The sequence below is a fragment of the Athene cunicularia genome (genome assembly GCF_003259725.1).
Source record: "Athene cunicularia isolate RWA chromosome 2 unlocalized genomic scaffold, athCun1 chr2_part1, whole genome shotgun sequence".
NCBI lineage: Eukaryota > Metazoa > Chordata > Aves > Strigiformes > Strigidae > Athene > Athene cunicularia.
This window is the reverse complement of record NW_020799095.1, coordinates 34,273,389-34,286,974: the sequence shown is the minus strand read 5'-3', so window position 1 is coordinate 34,286,974 and position 13,586 is coordinate 34,273,389. Positions and strand designations below refer to the sequence as shown.

The window sequence follows — 13,586 nt, the reverse complement described above, 5'->3', positions numbered from 1 at the left end:
TATTTCTTTCTCTTTCTGTTATACTCCTTTTCATTACTATTATTATATTTTATTTTAGTTATGAAACTGTTCTTATCTCAACTTGTGAGTTCTTATATCAACCTTGGAGTTTTAAGGGTTTTTTTTTATTCACTCCCACTGTGAGTGGGGAGCAGTGAGTGAGTGGTTGCATGGTGCTTAGTTATCTGGTGTTAAACCACAACACTACGGAAATGCATTACTCTATAGAATTCATTGTGCCTAGACGCTGTACAAAACCAAGTTCACATAAATCTTAAAAAATGCATAAATTAATGAAAAGTAAACAATCCATAAAGAGCTTTTGCATATGCGGATACCATCTCTGACTTGGAAAATCCCTGAGCTACAAGTCATGAAATGCAAGGAGAGGTGCTCTGAGGATTTTGACATGTTCTTATATCCTTTTCCAAGTATCTGCTACTAGTGGCTCTACAAGACTGCTAAGTGAAGCTTTTTTGTTACTGAGCATGGTTATTCTTACAGTAGTCTGATACTTTCCTAACAAAAATATAAACTGTAACTTACTGTGGATCATATCCAATTAGACAGATTGGATGCATCTATAATTTAAATATTGTGCTTATAAAACCCCCTCTATTAAAGTGCTCACAATAATCTACAACATATAGTAGTCATACCTGTAACATGCTCCTCACAACATAAACACTTCTTTAGTCAATGTGTCATATCATCATAATTTGTCCTTGGTCCGGTAAATTTCAAGGCTAGTATCTACAACCCCAAAAGTGTCATATATAACATCTGTTGAATCAAAAGATTCAATAGAAAAAAAACTACCCAGTTAATTCTGAGAGTGTATTTCACTGTTACAAGTGTGCAGTAACACTACGTTTAACAGTGTTCCTTAGATTTCATTAGGTATCTCTGAACAGTAATCCTGCTACAGCTGTGACACACGTGGGCAGGCACACTTCTGTAGGCACCATCACAAACAGCTGCTCAACAGAAAACTTGCTCTGAAATGTACACCAACATCTCTGCTGTTTACAACATGAACTGCCAGTATTTTTATCTTTTTATTTCCCATTGATAATCTTCAGAATTGCAGGAGAGCTTTTTAAGATGAGATTTACCACTTCAGAGTAGTAAATACACTTTCATAAGTATTGCAGAAATCCTTAAGCTTCCTGGTCTTGCATGAAGGCAGTCTACTGATTTAGTCCTATGATTTAGGAAAGGTCAAGAGGGCAACAGTTGAAATACTAAGAAATGTTAAATTTTTTTGCCCTGTTGCTTTGTATTTGTTTATACATCTGCACTGAGATGAGCCTAATTAAAAGCTTAATTCTATATAGAAGTTAATTCTATATAGAATGTCAACCTTTTTCTGCCAGTGACATTTGATGTATGATTTCGTCATGTATGCTCTTCGTTATTAATAGCCATCAGCTGTTGAACTTAAAGCGTTTTTGTCAGATGTGCTTTTCCTTTTGGGGTCTGATCCTGCAAATGTGCAAATAAATGACAAAGAAATCTCACTGAACATAACTGATGAAAAATAATTGTTTGTGATTTAATGCTTGTTTCTAGCATGTCTCTAAAAGGGCTGAACTAACATTTACAGCCTACAAATGATCCAAGTAAGACATTTTCCTGTAACATTAGCCAATGAAGTAGCACAGCAGAAACTCTGTGAACAGGAAAAATTGCAAACACTGATAAAACAGTACTGCAAAGTTGTATCCTAAATGAACAGCTCTAACAACTAATGCCATTTGCACTTGACCTCACTCAGTATCCATTTTATAAGGCAATGCAATAAACAGCCATCACACAAATTGTTCTTTCTACAGAGAACACTCTAGGAACTAAGCAATGAGGTACAGAGGAACAAAGTGATGAAGAGGAGAGTAATTACTTAAGTCTACAACACGTTATTTAAATCTGAAAACCAGCTGAGAGGATTACACACACTAGCATGAGCTGTTACTGCACACTCAACTTTTCTTCACAGAAAGCATACACTCCCTTAGTAGCACTCTACTTTGTCTCTACAGATGCGCTGTTTTTATTACAAATCTTACTCGTCTGACAACACATTGATCAACAGGAAAGATTTACTCTCCTTAGCTCTCAGTAACTGTACTCCTATGGCTCTTCAATCATCATTTTCAATGACAAGCTGACTAGAAAGTTTCGTTTTATTATGGAGCAACTCCTCAGGTGTGAACTAAATGCAGTAATGAGAAACAGTTATATAGCATCTTACAAATGTGCATCTTAGATTAGTTAAATTGTGTATTGATTTCAGTTTCACCTTGCCTCCTGCTGGCTCTCAACATGGACTAAAATGAACAACTGGATCCCACACCAGTCTTGGTAGACTGAAGGTTTTTTTGGGAAAAAAAAAAAAAAAAAAAGTCTTACAAAGAGCCTTCACACAACAACAGCAACAATAAAAAAGTATTTTTATCTGCAGTTAAGTGTACGGAAATCCCATATATAAATTTTAGCCAAAGACTAGTATTGCTGGCTGCAATTAAACTTAAATTCTCTATTAAGAAGTAGGAGCCTCCCCTGCTTCGCCCATGCAATAGCCAAAGCACTTACTATTGAAATCTGATTTTCATACTTAAAGCCAAACTCATTACCTTCCTTTGCATCCTTTCATTCTTGAGGAAATTCTTCCCTCCTTCCCTAAAGCATGACACATAAAGCTGAAGGGGAGAGCTAGGGTAGGGGAAGGCTTTCAGAAGATGGTGGTGGTGGTCATGGTCCTTACAGTCATCTGTCCCTTTACAGAGGCCTTCTGAAGAGGTTGAAATTCTTTACAGTGATGTGACTTACCCAGTGGGGGCTGTGCTAAGGAGGACTCCCAGTCAGAACCAGTGATTTGTACAACACAGACACAGTTTTACAGCCTATTGCAAGTGCAAGCCTAGTGCAAGGAAACACAGCTAAAAGAGCATACACAGGTGCAGTTTCACTGAAGACAATGGTGAAAGCTACTACTTTATGGAAGACAAAGCCAGGCAAAGGCAACAAATTCTAAGAGGTTTCTCAACCCACCATAACTTCTTTACAATCTTTTCTTCCTCGCTGAGGTATTTCTGCCTTTCTTGTTCCACCAGGTTGCGCTGTCGCTGCACAGGATCTTCAAGCCTCTTCACTGTCTCAATCATTTTGCCATTGATTTCCAGCTCTGCTTTCTTCACCATTGCCCTCAGCATCTCCTGGTTCTGCAGCTGTTGCACAAAAGAAATCAACTTCAATTTTTCCTGCTTGACTGACATCCCTGGCAACAGAATACATTGCAGAGCTCAGAAATAGGTTGGGATAAACACAGCCCTACATCAAGAGAGTTTTTATTTCTTCCTTCCCTCCTTAACTTTACCTATAAACGTTGTTCTGTGAGGAAGTGTTGGGTGTGAGACAAGCCTAAATCTGATTAACTTCTAATGTGTGTATATATATATATATATATATAAAACTTCAAATTGCAAGCTGATGAACAAAAGATGTTGGGATCAGTACACCACCTTCAGTGCATAACTTCTGCAAGGATTGTGGCCCCTTTATTCTGTTCAGTCCAGCATGAATCAAGAATTAATCACACCTCACAAGACTGACGGAAGCTTGACTTCCACTTCATGTGTATCTCGTAAGCTTATGCACTGCACTGCACTGCCCATATGTGCCTCGTGGATAATCCCACACATTAATGTCAAAGCTGGAATGCACGGCTGTTCTCAGAATGGAATTTTTCAGTCTCTCAAGTGGCAGAGGAAGGATTGTACCATTCGGTGTAATTTGGTACAGACATACAGCTTGTCTGCAATACATAAAACCTCCCTAACCCACCAAAAAAAACCCCTTTGTAGTATGGTAATTTTCTGAGAACCGTAAAAATCACACCTTCTTCCTTGTCTTAACCTTACGTTAAGTTTCTAAAGTATTAATTTTCTTACTGATACTGTTTGCAGAGCAAAACACAGCTAAGCAAGCAAACTAGACTGCATTCTTCTGTGGGTAGCCCTGGAGCAGCTATGCTCCGCACGCACACAAACCAAACCCGTTCAAGTCTCTTGCAACATTCAAAGCGCTAAGCAGGGCTCCATCTAGTCACAGCTTTAGGATGTAGCAACGTGAACAAAAACTCTGTTAGCCCAGTAGTCATCTTGTACTGTAAGATTTCAAAAACCACCTATGTCAATTGTAAGATGAAGTTCCAGTTTTAAAACTAGCAATTGAACTGTCAGCTGTCTTCTATACATCCATACTTAACAGTCAAACCACATTTAACTTACGAAGTAAAACCACTGCCTAATAGGAAGAATTACAAAAATGGGTTACCCACAAGACAGTTTTAATGCAACAAGACTACTTTTTAAATTGATTTAAGAGAATTCATGGGAATCAGAGAAAGAAAAAACCTTTGCCCAGGTCATTCTTTCCAATCAGTAAGGGAGTTAAGAGGAACAAACTCAGCTCTCTGCACCTGACTCTGCCTTCTATAGTGACACAACTGTGATGAGAGGGAGGGTAACACTTCACTGAAAGTGCACAGAGGGGTCTGAGCTGTGACAAGCAGGAGGTGTTAGCTCAAAACTCAGCTGAAGATAAGTGTTAGCAGTTAGGGGGTAAAAATGAAGCTGGAAAACATATGAAACAGCACAGATTTATAAACATTGTCAGCTGCTTTATACCAGACTGGATTCTTTTGAAGACAGTGCATATGTCTATTTTTCCCCACTATGGGATTAATGTTTGGATTTGATAAATTAAAACCTCTTACAGCAAGGCCAGCACAGCTCTCTGAGACTCACATCTCTTTCATTATGCCATATTTTCAAAAAGGAGAACATGAATGAATGAATGAATGAATGAGCATGTAACACTTGAGTCACACAGTTTATTCATAGTTCTTTAAAAAGTGGGGAAATTTGACAGGGGGAAGTGACTTGGGATATGTAAAGCAACTGATCCGAGGTCAGTGAAAAGGTCAGTAACAGAGTCAGACAAGTCTCAGGTGTCCAGAATTTAAGTCCTCTATGTTCCTCAGCCGGTAACAGTGACTCCCAGGAATACCAAAATTATGTGTGAGTGTGTGAAGTTGTGCAAGGGTATATTTTATGGGGGTACAGAGGGGATCTGTATTTACTGTAGTTACACCTACAGCTAAGGTGCTTGCCACTTCCGTTTATGCAGTGCTTGAACAGTATTACAAAGTTTCAGTCAGCAGATTTTATCCAATTCTGATAACAAGATTAGGGAATAAAAACAGAACTCAGCAATATTTCACAAAGCTTGTATGTTGAAGACTCCCAAACCTCAATGTTTGGAGTGAACTCTTAAAGTCTGAGAAATTACTCATCTTGGTATCAAAGAGCAGTTTTTGCCATTTCTATGAAAATTCAATGGCTAGTTCTGGAAAACCTGGCTTTGTTCATGCTTGGGAACAGGGACAGAAGATGAGAGGGAGAGGTACAGATGGATGTAGAGAAAGAAAGGGAACCAGGGGAGAGGAGTAATTGTGGGTTAAAGCAGGGGCAGAGTCACCAGCCAAAGGACAACATGAGGCAGGGTGAGCAGGAGCAGAGGGGAAGAGTTGTGGCTGAGGAGGAGGAGGCAGTCTCTGGCTGCTACAGCACATTTACCTCCATGTTCTGGAACGGAACTCGATTCTTACCTTTCTTCTAACAGCAGATATCAGATCTGAGACTCCCTAGCTAACTGCACATCCCATTTGTCCCTCAGACCACCTCTGCCAATTACTTCATCACCTCAAGCGGAAGAAGTTCTATGGATCTGTCAGCATGATTCGGGTTCCAGAGTAGAACTTTTTGTATGTTAAGTTTTCTTAAAACAAGCCAAATATACAATCTTAGACATTCAAACTTGAAAGAAGCTTTGTTAAAACAGTGTTCAAGTTCCAAAGTCAAGTGCCCAAAGGTAAGGAAAAGCAATGCAGGCTTTCCTGTCACCACCAAATGGCAATTTCTTGCAAATTAGAGTTAACTTGACTTATAACTGCAAACAGCAATCAAACACACTTTCTTAGAATTCTAGCATCCTCTCTTACATTCATTACCCTTGTCCCTCTTCTTCAGCTAGTGCTCCAGACATTATCTATCACTGCTCTCTCACAAGTACCCCAGCACCGCCTCTGGCACCTACTTCAACAGTAACCTGATAACCAGTTTAGTTCACTTTGAACCAATTATTACCTGTGAGACAGATAACTGGAATACCAGGTATTAGTTCACAGCCCTGCTTCTCATTAGGAGACAAGCACGACCTGTCCAGTGGTAGCTTCCCAGGCCCTGATGGAAGAGGCTTCTGGGCCACCCACCTCCCCACACATTACAGTGCACAAAGAGGGACTGATTTCCTGCAACTCAGGATCTCTGCAGAATCTATCTAATTCCTGAAGTTTGTTACCACACATAGATTAAACATAGTTTCACCAATTCTATAATGCAGCTCAAAACATACTTGAATTTCTAATTCAAAGTTACACGTGTGAGACTATCATATACCATTTATGACAGTATTATTATTACATTTTCTATCCTTTATGCAGCACTCATTTCCCTGCAAATAATACACTGAATGAAGGAAAAAGCCTGCATGCATAGACATTCCTAATGCTGAACCCTAATCATATCTAACCGCTTTCCCTTAAAATGTGCTCAATTAAAGAAAGGAAGGAATAGACAAAAAAAATCCAATGTACATATAAGCTAACAATATATACCATGAACACGTATTCTAAGGCTTGGTTCAAACCCACCACTAAGTTCTCACTGTCTGGGAGTGTAGAATGAACACCACCACTGAACTCATCATGGGCTGCAGTCTTACCAACAACAAATTTATCCAGGACACAGGCTGGGTTATAGCCTACCTCTGGCAAAGAGGAAAACTTCACGGCACCATAAAACTAGCCTTTCTTATCTCTAAAAACCAGAGCGCTTAAGGAAAATGCTAGTGGAGTAGCAAGAAGTGTATCTAACCTCCAGCAACAGCCATGATGCAAATGTCTTTATTTCAAGAATCTCTGGTTAAAATCCAACCATAGACTGGAATAGTCTTAAGTTTTCGGTTGCATCTAGTAACATATATACTTAACTGGTGTGTGAATCAATACATCTGGATCAATTGCTATGTTTTAAAAAGAGGATTTTGCCTGCACAGACAAAGGCTACATGAATGAATGGGTCTTTTCCATCATGTGTTTCTCTGATTCGATTAAGCAAATGAGTAAGAACTTACAGTGATATCAACTGAAAATTGAACCACAAACAGTAATAAATATAGTGTTATGTCCTGTTCCTATTTCTTAGTTATCCTGACAACTTTTGTGCCTGTGGAATCATCTTTTACAGTGCTTTGGAAGTGTTTCTTTTAGTCTGTCACTATATGAAAAATTCACACAAACAGGAACAAACTGACTGCCAACCCAGGAGAAATAGTGAAAGCAAAAAATACGATGTACTGTGATATTATGCAAACGACCTGGAAAAACAGAAAAATCATTTTCTCTTTTACTTAGAATTATTTTCCACAAAACACAGTGTAAGTTTTTTCATTAGAAGATTTCAACACACTTCAGTTTAAAACACAACCTGTTTCACTTGCTGCCCTACAAACTGTGAGCTCTTTCTCAGTATAATTCCACCCATTCAGGAAAGCCATGACAAAAAACCCACTCTCGTGAATGTATTTTATATGTAATATAACAAAGTTTCCCTTGAGCTACAGGTTCTTCCATCCGACTATCACAAATTTGCCCAGTTTCTACTGGCACAATGCACCAAATTTGCTATCATTTCTGAAATAAGGGAAGCCAGCCAGAGTTAATAAGCACACTTGGGACATGTCCTTTTTTTCTTCTCAAGACTTCTTTGGCAGCACTGATTTGTGCAGATGGTACAAGTTTCTTCACTCCTGTGTGCCATAACGCTATGTCTGACATAAAGCAAGGTTACTGCCTTGGGCAGAGTCATGGAGACAAGGTGCAGCTGGGGAAATGCCACCTCCCTGGTGAGCAGGCCCTGTGAGAACAATGCACTCACTGCCTCCAGCGCAGCACTGCAACTTCCAACCCACTTTATGAGGCCACATGCTAAGCACAGCTGGTGGCCAGACTGCAGGCGTCTGCCAAGAGCTGCATGTGGCACATGGGGTTACAGAAGGACAGAGGGGCTGGCTGCAGTGGTTTGCAGCACAAATGTGGAAGAATACACACTTAAATGTAATGTGCCAGGGCAGAGATCCCAAGCCAGAGTATTGAAATTAGATGGGAATCATGATGGCTGGGCATACAGATACCACTGCTGGGAACAGCTTTTGAAAGATATGTTTGCTATAGGAACATACTCATCCTAAACTGAAAATGTAAATAGATGGATGCTGTATCACAGGCAAAGGTCCCTTGGCTGACAAAACTCTTTGCTCCAGATACCTTCTGCCACCTCTTCATTACCAGCAAACTTCACAGGACCTTGTCACAGTATCTTCAGTCTTGGCCACATTTTCTTTACCCTGATGTTTACCTCACCCCCTCTGTTCCCTTGCCCTATGATTGGTTCATAATTCAATTTCCTTTAATTAAGGAAATGAAAGCAAAACATGGTCTGAATTGTGATCTGTATTATCATTATTCTGTTTTAAATGTAATCATCAAATCAAAGGAGACTGACACAGTAGCATTCCCACATTCAAAACCACCCTTGTCTTAATAGCAGTAGCTGCAGCACTGCAATACCAAACATGTGATGTAACTTTCCAGGCAAGGAGGACTGGCAGAGTACTGAAGTTTCCCCTGCTGTCCACTTTGTCTTACAAGAAATTGCTTTACCTCCTATTACATCTTTTGAGACAATACACAGTGCTTTTCAGTTTCCAATTAAGTGAAGGGCTGAAGACCTGTACAGCTGCATATGCTTATTTTCACAGTGTCTGAGATGAACAGCATATATTTACATTTGCAGCATGACAGTATGTGTCAACAGACATCTTGGTTAATTTTTCATTGTTCTTATTGTTTCTTGCAAATATTGAGGTGTTGATGTGTCTTAGGAAGGTACTGGTAAAATGTGAATGCAAGTTGGGCACAACAAACCTTTGCAGCAACTTTTGAAAAATCTTTTTGCCTTGTTGCTCAAGTTGACTAATCTTCTGGATTCTGTAAATACAGGACTCAAACTCTGGCTTAATGCATATCTACGGGTCCTCAGCTACAAAGTTGTTTATTCAGGAACTTTAAAACTGTCTCAACTCTAAACAGTATGGAGCAGGAACATGGCTCTTCCAACATGCTTATACAGCACACAGCATAGCAGGGTCCAAACTGCAATCACAGCCTTGATATTATTGTAATGTAAATACTGCTTTAATGTCTAGAGTCATCAAAGCTAGAAATGACGTTTTTTTCTCTATATCTGAACAGCAGTAGTTAAACTGAGCCCATTCTCATACCTCTAGGGCTATGCAAGTGGTGTATGCTAGAGCAGAATACAATTTTGTGTCTCCAATACTTGCATCTTCGCTAGAACTCTACTACTGAGAATCACTCATATACAAAAGGAAAAAGAAAGAGAAAGAGAGAAAGGAAGAAAGAAAAGGGCATTTGCTGACAACCTGCTTTCCCATCATTCCCCAGATAAGCATACCTGTAGCTGCTTCATCTGATGCAGCTGCAGCCGCAGATCCGACACATTGCGTTTCATACCATGCAGGCTGACTTGCATCGATGGGGCTCCAGCGGAGTGATGGGTGACAGCTGACTCCACAGTTGCCAACGTGTTCTTCCCCCCAGATATGTTAGCAGTGCCTGCAATAAGCAGCAGCATAGGTTAAGCTCACCAGCAGAGAAGGTGCAAAAATAATTCTTCCTCTGCCTGATAAATCCACATATATTTCACACAGATGGACAAGAAAAGAAAATTACAGCTGTCAATGCTCAGTATTAACAGGGGACTGGCACCTCCTTATCCGATATATTTTGAGGGAAGACTCTACAGTATCAGAGTGCATCTGTGCTGGAATCTCAGCCATATCAGAGCACTGCATTACCACAAGACTGTTTCCTACCACACGTAGTGGAGATGGGATAATAAACTTTAACTGTAGATTACACAAAACAGCAGCAAATCAAACTGGTGCTGAAAGTAGCTTTGGGATTGTCCTCCCAGAAGCCATCTGAGACCAAGCTGATGCAAATCCACAGGACTCCTGAACTGCATATTTGTTGATTAATTATCATGGGAGAGAGATTCAGTCAAACTGCCAAGTGTGGGGAAAAGGTTTCTATAGAGAATCTTGCTTTGTTGCTTGAAGTACAACTGTACTATTTCTATCAAGTGTCTGCAACAGCTACCATATAAAACCAGGAGAAGAGAAATGAAACAATGCTGTGGCAGAAAAATGATCTCCAGCCATGTTGCATCCACCCACTCCCCTTTAGCCTGTCATTTATTCAGGACTGTGTTTATAAAGGAATATAGCATAATGCAAGGAAGTGAGCTGAGACGCACGCTGAGAATAACCATCACATGTCCTCACATGACTTTCTTTGTTAAATAATGCTGTTCCTCTACACAGCATCAGTGTCACTCTTGTTCTTTTCAGTCTCAAGTACCTTGGAAGAAGCTTTACTATTTACAGGGTACAAGCAAATTCCAGTTCATCAGCTAATAGCCATGTTACAGCTTCTTCTAGCAATTGGCACTGACACGCGTATTTTTCAATGTTTTTTCTTATGTGTCCCTTCCCCTCCTCACCACTAAAAGGCAAAATGACAGACTGTCAGTAGGACACACTTCATTTTCTAAGTTCAGCACTATTTAGCCCTGCAGACTCTTTTGATCACAGTGCCAGATCCACCTTGTCCCTTGGGCCCTGATGGCTGCGGCTCCCTGAACTATTGCATTACTGGCCCCTCACTACAACAAAAACACTGAGGTGCTGGAGCATGTCCAGAGAAGGGCAAGAAAGCTGGTGAAGGGTCTAGAGAACAAGTCTTACAAGTAGATGCTGAGAGAACTGGGGTTATTTAGCCTGGAGAAAAGGAGGCTCAGGGCAGACCTTATCACTCTCTACAACTACCTGAAAGGAGGTTGCAGTGATGTGGGTGTTGGTTTCTTCTCCCAAGTAACAAGTGATAGGATGAGGGGAAATGTGCCAGGTGACTTTTAGATTGGATATTAGGAAAAATTTCTTCACTGAAAAGGTTATCTAGCATTGGAACAGGCTGCCCAGGCAAGTGGTGGAGTCACCATCCCTGGAGGTATTTAGAAGATGTGTAGATGTGGCACTTAGGGACATGGTTTAGCGGTGGACTTGGTAGTGTTAGGTTTACAGTTGGACTTGATTATCTTAAAGGCCTTTTCCAACCTAAATGACTCTATGATGCTATTCTATGATTATGTCATTCCCCACTTCATCATCTTCCCTCTCTATGAATAAAAATCCAAGGAAACAGAAAATAACTCAGCAATGGATGTGCACAGGGATTTTGGTCATAATTCTATCAAGTTGAATGAAATCAAACATAAACTAGTATTGTGAGCTTTTCTTTGCCTGTTGAAGGCAAATTTTCAGTGCACTAAAGAGCATGACGCATTTTTCTGGCTGGAATGAGTATGAACTCAAGAGTGGTTAACTTTTATACCTGCCCTCTCATCCCTAGTAGTCTTTTCAACCACTAAAGTCTCCAAATGTGCCTGAGTGGGTACAGCTCAGCATAACAACACATTACAGGTGCGGATACCTCAAATGTAGCTTTTGCAAAATTCATCCAGGGAAAACATTTCTAAAGGATGGAACTTAAGGACAGAATATTTTTATTTAGGAACAAGCCAAAACATTTCTGAAGAATCACATTTCTTGCTTTACCTACATTTGCGATTCCTGTCACTAAAAGCACAGGCCCCTCTGGTGTACCATGCCACAGGCTTCCAGAGACATGCATAAACAAAAAGCTGTTCTAGCCCGGTGCTGGCTGTTGTAATGCTATACCTTACCTAAATGTGCTCCAGCTAGATCTGCTCAATGCTTCAACAACAGCACTTTTCATTTCACTGCTGAGCAAGCTGCTGCACATTTTTGCTATACTCCATTATGATTCAATGCTCTCTTGACTTTCAAAGAGCTGCTTAACAGAAAGCAACACTCAAGAAATAAACAGTCCTTGTTCACTGCCATTGTACCCATGTCATGCTTCAGTCTAATATATGCTAATACTTATCTGTCTACATGTACACTGCAGTTTTTCCTACAGTCAAGTACCTACTTCCATCCCACATGCACTATTTTTTCCATTTTTTTAAAACAAGGGTATTTAGTTCATAAACCCTACAGACAGAAACCACCAGAGAGTCTGAAAAATGTGGATAAGCCTCCAAGAGTTCTGATCCCTAGCCACAAATCTGGACTATTTTTGAAAGCACATCTACCTTTCTGCTATTTTTTGCCTCAAGCCAAAGCTCCAAAACCTCAGCCCCCGACCCTGTGATGATTCAGCCAAGGCATGAATCAGCCCCCGCCAGTCTCTCCCCCATGCTGGACCCCAGTCAATTCACATACTTTCTCAGGAAGGGGTGCCTTCTCTCCTGTTAGTGTAGATGGACTGTGATCTGCTTCTGTAAACAATAAATGTCTCCAACTCCCTACAAAACAGCTCTCCTCCTCCTCTACTGCCTCAGCCACCTCTTCTCACCTTAGACACTCTGAGCTGCCCTTGCGTTCCTGATGCAGAGTGTGGTCAGAAGCTGTGAAGCATGAAGTGGGACCCTCAAGGGCATGAAACACAACCACAGACACCAAGTGAGCATGGGAGCACCGTAAGGATCAGCAGCTGATTTCTCAGAGATACATATTTTCATCAAAAAGGAATAAAAGGGCAGCTGAATGAGGGACTGCTTCATCTAGGCAGTATAGCTCACTTTTGGAAATAGTCCCAGGCTGTAGCTTTGTGATTAGATGTGTGGCCAGATGGATTGAAGGGAAAGAAACAGCATTGGTTCTCAGGTTTTTAAATAAACCCCTGCTGGAGCTAGGTAAGGGGGCCTGAATGCAAAACCTCTCAATAATTCCCTAATACTCTGGACAAAACCCAAATGTTAACTTTTTTTCTTTTTTTACACAGGCTAATGAACTAAGCTGCCTTTTTTAAAGTACAAAGAGAACTGATGTGCAGAAAGGTGAAAGCTTTGCTATTTGCCCAGGCTCAGAAAGGTAAGGAACACGAGTTCCACTCCCCAACACTTGACCTTTGGTATGGTTGCAAAGACACTGCTCTCCTGCTTTCCAGATTTTATTTTTCTTTCTAAAATGCTAAGATAAAAAAAAGGCCATAGCAAGACACACAACAATGTTTCTTCAGAAATTACTCATCTCCTTATTAAAGAGCCACAACATTTTCAACTATCATTTGGGAAGACATGTGACAGTTCCCTTTCCATCCAGTTAGAATCCACTAAACAAATAGGTGAATGCAATGTTAAGGATGCAATTCCATCATTAACAAGCTGTTATAGCCCAGGCACTAAAGCACCCTTAAAAGACTAAAATAATACATATATATATATATATATATA

The 13,586-nt window shown here is 40.3% G+C and overlaps 1 protein-coding gene across 14 annotated transcripts in view; it reads right to left on the bottom strand.

Moving 5' to 3' along the window:
• Window positions 1-13,586, bottom strand: part of KIAA1217 (KIAA1217 ortholog) — a 363,024-nt gene that overhangs the window by 25,777 nt on the left and 323,661 nt on the right. For all 14 annotated transcript variants that reach the window (XR_003397853.1, XR_003397852.1, XM_026843357.1 and 11 more), the window contains 2 exons: window positions 9,660-9,820; window positions 3,052-3,227 (listed from right to left, as the gene is read on the bottom strand). Coding sequence is in view for 12 of the 14 variants with exons in the window: in XM_026843357.1 (XP_026699158.1) it covers window positions 3,052-3,227; window positions 9,660-9,820 (337 nt within the window). In the remaining 2 variants the exon portion in view is untranslated. The remainder of the gene's footprint in view (window positions 1-3,051; window positions 3,228-9,659; window positions 9,821-13,586) is intronic.